This window comes from Strix uralensis, chromosome 4 (genome assembly GCF_047716275.1).
Source record: "Strix uralensis isolate ZFMK-TIS-50842 chromosome 4, bStrUra1, whole genome shotgun sequence".
Taxonomy (NCBI): domain Eukaryota; kingdom Metazoa; phylum Chordata; class Aves; order Strigiformes; family Strigidae; genus Strix; species Strix uralensis.
In genome coordinates, this window is record NC_133975.1 from 127,583,650 (window position 1) to 127,592,276 (window position 8,627).

General features: G+C 47.6%; 1 protein-coding gene and 1 long non-coding RNA gene across 6 annotated transcripts in view; one reads left to right on the forward strand and one right to left on the reverse strand.

Moving 5' to 3' along the window:
- The window catches only part of ARID4A (AT-rich interaction domain 4A), a 50,538-nt gene extending 44,525 nt beyond the window's left edge, over window positions 1-6,013 (reverse strand). For all 4 annotated transcript variants that reach the window (XM_074869081.1, XM_074869080.1, XM_074869079.1 and 1 more), the window contains exons 1-5: window positions 5,879-6,013; window positions 4,889-4,960; window positions 3,526-3,636; window positions 891-956; window positions 64-154 (exon numbers count right to left, since the gene is read on the reverse strand). In XM_074869081.1, the coding sequence (XP_074725182.1) occupies window positions 64-154; window positions 891-956; window positions 3,526-3,636; window positions 4,889-4,894 (274 nt within the window). In that variant the 5' untranslated portion in view covers window positions 4,895-4,960; window positions 5,879-6,013. The remainder of the gene's footprint in view (window positions 1-63; window positions 155-890; window positions 957-3,525; window positions 3,637-4,888; window positions 4,961-5,878) is intronic.
- A 57-nt stretch (window positions 6,014-6,070) lies between these two features.
- Window positions 6,071-8,287, forward strand: LOC141943554 (uncharacterized). 2 transcript variants are annotated; one of them, XR_012628992.1, is made up of 2 exons: window positions 6,071-6,304; window positions 6,549-8,287. It is a non-coding gene; the product is annotated as an uncharacterized LOC141943554 (long non-coding RNA). The 2 variants fall into 2 exon arrangements; XR_012628993.1 differs by lacking the exon at window positions 6,071-6,304 and adding an exon at window positions 6,328-6,381.
- Window positions 8,288-8,627: the final 340 nt, after the last annotated feature.

Here is an 8,627-nt window from a genome sequence, read left to right on the forward strand (position 1 = left end):
CTATAATTAGAAACATATTGTTCAAAGATTACAGACCGTAAATGAAAGTGTGTGGCTGCTCACCTACAGTATACCAACTAGCATCTGTCAACTTGCTGATAACAGCTTCTTGAAAGGATCCATCAGGCATTTTGGTTTCAACCATTGCACCAACCTGCAAAAAGGAGTATCTCAAGGTTACACGTAATGCCAAACTCATATAATGGAGAAAAACACATGTAGGCATTAATTCTTCCAGCAGGCTAGACTTTTTTTTTTTTTTTTGAAAGACTCATTTTAGCTAAATGTTACTCTGTAAAATTGAGTACCTAAGCTGGTAAGAACAAAGTTCCTTAAGTATGAAGGGTGAACTGCAAGTAGACAGTAAAGCAGTAAGAGGCTCAGAAGATCTAATTTCAGCATGACTTACATCATCACCAGAAATAACAGAAGGCTAATTGGAAATCAATATTTAAATATATCACAAAGATACAAATCACCAAATATTTTTATATAAAATACACCAATGATTTTAGAACACAGAGCAATCATATTTACTACTAACAGGCTTGAACTTAATTTCATAATCAAGTTCTCAATTACTTATAAGAAGTTTCAACGCTTCATTACTTATAAGAAGCTTTGTATCCTGTAAGAAGATACAAAAATCACTGTGTGCAAAACTGTGTATGAAGTATACTACATGGAGAAGCATAAACAGCCTCTACAAGCTACAAGAGTTAAGACTAATTACTCAGACTCAATATGATCTAAAGCAATGAGCCTCCTTCTGTTGACGTAAATTCTGCAGAACAGGTACTCACCTAAACAGCATCAAAATTTAGAATTTTACAGATCAATTATGTGATTATGAGGGGAAAAAAAAAAAAAAAGGCATGCAATATACATACTCTTAGAGGTCCTTTCACTTGGTCATCTTGCACTAACTGAGTTGAGTTATCCCCCTTCAGGACGACCTGAAAGATATTAAAGAACTTTTATGTATGTGTATCTTTTTTATAATATATTTTATATCTTATTTTTGATAGCATATAAAAAGCATGTGAAACTGTATTTATAGTAATCATAATTTGGAAAGTAAGATCTTTATCAATCAAACTCAAACATTACTGAATGCAAAACACTTGGCATGGATGGTTTTACTGACAGGAAGCCCCAGGTATCACACTTAATATTTTGTCTGAAACATCATAATTGAAGAACAAGGCAAATCAAACATCAGCCATTCCAAGGCAAAGAAAGTACATTTTGATGTGAGTTTGGATATTGATGCAGTCCGGGGCATACCTGGAATTGGGCATCCAGATCAGAAGATTAAGCAGGTTTTTCTCTCTCTCTACTTCAACTGTAGCACTTTATTGACAACACACTGAGTACTAAACTACAACCAAATTAAAAAGCTCTCTTTATTAAATAAGTATCAAAAAATCACCAAACTGACCGCAGTACCACCACTTCTGCTACCTTGAGCAAGAAAAAGTTTTTATGGCAAAGATGTACAAGTGTATTGAAAACAAGGATCAGTTACAGCGTAAGTAAACTGCGCTTCTCCCTTTAAAATCCCACATTTGAGAAGGTAGCACTGATGACACAGAGTGAATGTAAGCCTATGTAATTTGAATTCCTGAGTTTGCAGAGACTCAGTTTAGAAACATAAAAGATGAATATTTAGATGTCAACATTGTTAACTGTTTCACTGCTGTTTGTTACAGCAAAAACACCAATGGTGTTTTAGTGAAAGAATTCCAAAATTCCCATTTCGTTTCAGGAATCAAAAGTTCCAGGAGCTTCCTTTCTACCTATAAATACGTCCAGTTTTCTGGCTCCCCCAATTATCCCCCAACCATAGTCTACACTGCAGCTGTATTTATAACTATAACTCTAGTACTGTGCTCAAACAGCATTCATATCAACACACATTCAGTTTAATAATGCACTTTATGCAATTTTAATTTAAAATTGTGTATCGGCATTGAGGTGAATAGAGGTTGTCCTGCTACTCAGGCAAATACTGGACTTTTTGCACTCTTGGCAGATGCGTTGGGGTGTGCCTACATGCTCTTAATTACAGTATCAGGCTTACTTTGTTAAAACTTCAATTGTTAGAATATAGTTGAGATACAGTGACAAGAATTTCCACCAAGTCACAGCAGCCTCATATATTTCCAAATCTTATCAGTGGAGTAACACAGCATATCATTCTAATGAGAAAAAGAAACTCACACCTGTTAACATTCTACTCTATCAGGTCAAAGATACAGACACAAAATCAAGGATGTCAGACCAGGAAGGGCAGCACGCTGCTTCCTACAGAGATTCTCATTAACACAGATTTCAAAGAACATCACAAATTTCTATAAGTACTCATTAAACACAGGGAAAATGACTCCAGTATCTGAATTTTTTGTTCTATTAATGAAAAGCACTCTGACAAAGTGATACGATCTATATATCTAACTGAAGAGGCTGATAGCTTCTTCTACTTGATCTAAGCATTAGAGCACGCAAAAAATTAGATGTGTAGTTATAAAAAGCAGCTTTCATCTCTATTTATTAGGGGGGTTTGGGTCACTAATGCCTTATTTACATATCCTGGACAAGAAAGTAGGAAGTGGGGAGATTTTGACGAAACAAAGAAGGGCAATTTCTGTATTTCCTTCGAATACTTAACTTTTACTTAATTATGTTTTATTCTTGTTTTCCCATAGTAGCATTTACAACAGTACTGCAACACCAATATAATTACTTTTTCGGTTGTTTTGGCATAAGACCTGTAAATGTGAATGAATATTATGGGCCAGTACTATGCATGTGTAGAAACTCAGCTACAGCCAGAGCACGCTGTTTGAGAAGCAGCAGCAAGATGCTCAAAACTTAACAAATGTTATCCTGGACATTTCACAGAATCACAGAATCATCTCGGTTGGAAAAGACCTTGAAGATCATCCAGTCCAACCATCAACCAACATTGACAGTTCCCAACTACACCAGATCCCTCAGCGCTATGTTGACTCTAAAACCTGGTCTAAGAAACTAATTATTGCCATCTTTTTTTGCTGCTATGTTGATTTATTTTGGCATTGCCTCTTAAGTTACAAGCTATAAAACTGAGAACATCAGTTGAAAATGGAACTTTTGCTTCCGTGACGAGGCTGCTCTTATTCCTTATTGCTCATATAAAGCCATAATCCTGTATTTGTGACATCAAAACTGCTGTGAAACTGATGCTTTCACAAACAGAAGACAACCATGATCAGGAAAGAAGTAGCTAGAATAAGTAATTTGAAAGCTCATTCTTGTTCTAGCATCCTTCAAAAAAAAAAAAAAGTTAAAAAACCACCCCCCCAAAAAAGAACAAAAACCACCCCAAACCCAACACCAAAATATAAAAAACAACATTCAAGTGTTCTTCAAAATTCATACAGTGAGGTGACTAACATTTCCTAGTCTTCAGGACCAGGATCTTCTCTCACATCCTTTCAACACAATGCTTTAGTAAAATGAGCAACGACCACAGTCTACTACCTTGACTTTCACAAGCCTTTTCACTGTCTTAATCTTTGCCTCACAGAAGGCACCACGGTACTTGGCACTGACATCAGTTCCCACTGTCAGGTAGGCAGGCTCATCTGCTGCCTATTAAGAAACAAAAAATAAGAACAAAGTTTAGTTCTTCTTATTTATTTTTACAGCTACATCAGTAAGTATTTAATTTTACATCTAAACTTTTAGACCTACTGACTTCTAAGTGATAAACAATGTCTGCACTTGGAATTGCAATCAGACTGTTCTTTAAAAGGAAAAAAAAAAAACAACCAACAAATAAGTTATAGTAAGTTTTGTTTTACCAGTGATGTTGACCCCCCCACCCCCAATTCTGTCAGGCTAATTACTATCCCAGAATTATCTTTGAGGGTATTGAACAGATATTTGAAACATCTCCTTATAAAAAGGGTAATAATATATAGGAGCAATTATTAAAGTCAGTCCTATACAGCATACAAAAGGAAAATATTTCAACTGAAAAAAAAGCAGTATAAAAGATAGTTGCACTTTTTTTCAGCTATAAGCAATCCAATGACACTGATTATTTAAAACATTTGAGATTGCTATTATTCCAATACTTACAATTAAGTCTGTAACATTCTATGTATAAGATTTTTTTTTCCAGTTGACTAAAAGGAAACCTCCAGAGAAATTTGTTGTAATCTTCCAAACAGCTGTTAACTAGTATTTTTCTTTCCTGAAACACCTTTATCAAAGCTTAATTGCTTACGCATTGTAAGAGAGAGAAATATTTCTCATCATGTTTTCCTTAATCTGGACTTTATTACTCAACATTTCACTTTACTGTGCTTGAGGCAACTGATAAACAGGGGTAAAATTACCACGTTGAAAATGCTTATCAAGACAGGAAATCGGCACAGAATATAAAATAACTGGTTTTCTGCGGGTTTTTTTAATTATTATTTTTCAACTCTGAAGGTAAAAAAAAGTTTTTCTCTCTTTCGTAAATGATACTCCAATTGTTAAGCCTTTTACTGAAAAAAAACGGCAACCGCTAAAGCGGGACAAAAGCTGTGGTTTTGCAAACTTGCAATAGGAGCTGCTGATACAGGAAGCATTTGAAGACAGTAGCCCAAAGGACAACAACTCAAAGACGTCGTGAATTTTCAGACTACTACTGCAAGACGGTAAGAGCTGAGCTCACCCACACCTCGGCTGGAGAGCAGAAACAGGATTTACAGCACGCACCGAAACCCCGGCCAGCGTTATCCTACTGTTGCTCAGCCGAGACGTGCGATTAGAAAATGAAATCGCCAGAGAAACGAGCGGAGGGGTGGGGGGGGAGGGAACGGAGCCGCTCCCCGCTCCGGAGTTAGCCTACCTTCATCTTTAAAGGTTATTTGAGGGATTCCAGCTCAAAGACTTCTCCTCCCCGCGAGCACACGGGAAAACACTGCAAAACAAGAAGGGGCGGGGGGGGGGGGGGGGGGGGGTAAGCGGCTGAAGGCTCACCCCTGCGAGCGCGGGTCTCCCCGTGAGGGGCGGCCGGACAGCGAGGGGAGCCCAGCGCGGGCGGGCGGGAGCCGCCGCCCGTCCCAGCCCCGCCGGGCCGCGGAGAGAGCGGAGCGGGGCCGCGGCCGCCGCCCGCCGCTTCCCGCCCGGCGGCCCCTCGGTGTGTCACGTCGCCATTGCTCCCGCTCCCCGCCTCAGGGCGGAGGGGGGCCGGGGCGCGCGTTCAACCCGGGAGGGAAACCCGCCGCCGCGACACACGGGCAGGTCCTCGCCGTGGTGGCGGGAGTGGGGGGGGGGACACGGGACGGGACGGCGGGGCCCGCCGCCGCCTTCCCCGCCCCTCGCAACTTTCTGCGGCCCGCGGAGGGACGCGCCGCCGAGCCCCTCCTCCCCGCCCCCCTCACCCGCCGGCCGGGCGGACTTCTCGCTCGCCTCCCCCCACCCCCCCCCCCCGGACACCCGCCGCGGCCAACCGCCGGGACGCCGCAGCCCCCCGCCGGGGGCAGCGGGGAGGGGGGTGCGGGGGTGTGCGGCGGGGGCGGGCCAGCGCCGCGCGGCTGAGGGGGGCTGAGGATGGAGGGCGGCGCGGGCGGGCGGTCCCCGCCGCCAAGCGTCGGGGCAGCCCCGGGGACGGCGCCAGGGAAAGGCGGCCGGGGCGGAGTTCGGCGGGGAAGGGAGTCCCCGTCCCCGCCGTGAGGGGAGCGGCGAGCGTCCCCGCTGCCTCCCGGGGTGGAAGGGCGCGCTGGTGCGGAACCGGGAGGGGAGGGGGGAAGGGGGAAGCTCCCGGCGCCGCTCCGCGCCCCCTCCCCCGGGACGGCGGCGGAGTTGCGGTTTGCCGAGGGCGCTCGCTCCCTCCTACCTGGAAACTCGGAGCGAAGTGGGCAGCCCCGCGCTGCCCGGCCCGGCCCCGCCGCGCTCCCAGCGCCGCGGCCCCCTCCGAGACGACGACAGCCCCGCGAGCGGCGGCGGCTGAGCGCGGCCCCGCTCCACCCCCTCCAGCCCGGACTCGCACCGAATCACCAGCGACGAGCCCAATAACAAGCTGTTGAGCAGAATCGGTCCTGCCTGAACTCCCATTGGCCCCCTCGTGACGCCCCGGGGGCTCTGCCCCGCCCGGATTGGGCGCCGCGGACAGCACCCCCATTGGTCAGAGGGCGGCCGGCAGAGGGCATTGGCCAGCCGTCGACGCAGGTAGCGCCACGGAGACTTTTGATTGGCGCTGCCTCGGAGCGCCGGGCGATTGGTGGAGGTTGAAGTGAAGTCAGCGTCCCCCCGCGGCTGATTGGTAGGTGCTGGATCCGGATGTAGCTTTGGGCGCGGTGATTGGCCACGGCCGGGGGACCGGAAGAACAACGGCGCGAGGTGATTGGTGCGGGCCGTCTCCTGGAGACGCGGGGGGGCGGGGACGAGAGGGAGGGTGGGGGGCGGAGACAGCGGCCTGCGGCGGCGGCGGCCCGGGGGCACGCAGAGCGCATGCGCCGCGGTCAGCCTCCCGGCGCCATTTTGTGTGAGGCTCTTTCCCATTTTAGGCCGCGGGAGGAAGGCAGCGGGAGTGGTCGGCGCCTCTCCCGCGGGGGGAGGTGGGGGAGCTGCGAGCGGCGGCGGCGAAGAGCTCGGCGGGAAGCCTCCTCCCGCGCTCCGAAGAGGCCGCGCCTCGTTTCTTCCCCGCGGCCCACCCCTGCGTTGGATGGTGGTGGCGGCCGCGTCGCCCCCTCTCCCGCTTGGCAGCGATGGCGCAGGAGCGGGCCCGGCCAGACCCGGAAGTGAAGAGGCGGCCATGAAGGGGCGGCGGCGCCTCTGGCGGAGCGCGGCGGAACGGCCCGCCGGGAGGGTGCGGAGGAGTCGGTCGGCCGCGCGGCCCGGGGAGGCGCGGACCCGCCGGTGGCAGTTTCCTGCTGCTCTCCCCGCCGGAGGCGAGCGGCGGTGCTGAGGCGGCGCGGTTGCTGCCGAGCGCCCCAGCAGAGACACCGCCGGCGCTGCAGGTAGGGGCTGCAGGCGCCAACCGTGCCGCTTTCCCCTCACGCCGGTCCCTCCAGCTGGTGCGGGCGGGACGCGGGCGGCTGCGCTTCCCTCGGAGGAAGGCGTTGCTCTGGCGCCATTAACCATCCCCTGCTGCCCATGACGTATGTGGGGTGAAGCCCGGGGAGGGGGACGTGACCGTCTCTTGCTGCCCGGTGGCTTATGCACATGGTGCTGGCGATTGCGATGGCTGCCTGGCCTCCCGCCAGGCGGCTGAGGTCATACCTCCACAGGAAGACGCAGCAAGGACAGGGGAAGATGAGTGTTGACGGGGCTCAGTGCTTTTCGGAGTATGTGGGGCGGATTTTAGTCTTGTCCGGTCCTTCCGTACCTGCTATGGGTGCTCTCTGAAGGTGCAGCCTTACAAGGCAGGGTATCTGCGTCTGTCAGGGGCCCTCTAAGAGATTTTGGTCTTAGAGGTTAGCTTTGACAGTACTAAGTAGGAGTTATTAACAGAAGCTTATAATAAAAGTATGTCTTCAACATCAGTTTCACAATTTGACTTCTTATATAAAATGTGTTCCATGGTTGACTGTAATGCAGATCCATTATTCTTCCACAAAGTAACGAGCCTCTGTTTGACAGTACTTGCTCTTTGCTACAAGATGTAGCTTAGGTTTATGTCAAGCAACAGTGGAGGGACCTACCAATATAGGTAAGAGATCCATTGTGCTAATTTGACAGAAATGGATTGTTAGTTTAGGTGTAGTTTCCATGTAAGTTTTGGTCTGAAGGTGGTTTTTGGTTTTGTATTTTATATTTTCTATTAAATGATGCTTTGGAAAGCAGCAAGCAAAGGGATGGTTCTCTGGGGAGTTTAATGAGCAGTGGTGTATAGCATAGATAAGCTCTGAAGGTTTGGTAAGGTGTAATGCACGCGAGGCACGTTTAGAATTGACTGCGGGAGATGTCTTCTGGTGTTTGGATCTGTGTTATAAATAGAAAGATGCTTGAGAATGTATACAAAATGTTTAAAAGTTTGAGACGTTTAGTGGTGAGGGAACTTTGATTCTGTGTTGTAGTTCCGTTTTATGCAGTGGATACACTGAAGAGCAATCTTTGTTTAGAATATATTAAATCTGACCCAAATGTTAACAAAACTTCAAAAATTCACTTTGAATGTGAACTTTTGATCTCTGTGGAATGTATTGGCCAAATCACTACTTAGATTGTGAGCTTTTTTTGAGGCACGATTTGTATCTCTGTACCAAGTATAGTACCGTTCAATAAATAACAGTTTGTGACAAAACTCATCAGTCTTGCTTCTGATTTCTAGCAGAAAAATCCTGTCTACCTGGGTGTATCTGTTACAGCTGGCATGCTTAGGAAGTTGGTGGCCCATCACCCATCTAGCTGTTGTGAGCAAAAGGACTTTCTATATAGCCAGTCAGCAGGAGGTGACTTGTTCTTTTATGGTATTTAAAGCACCTAAGAATGCTAGCTAGGCAGCTCAAGAAAGAGCATAAACATTCTCACACAACTTGGGGATGATGTCTAGTATAATGGAATGAAAAAGCTGTGCTTTTGGCAAGCCAGAGAAAGGGCCTAATTTTGGTTTAAAATAACTTTTCAGTGGAATATGAACTTCA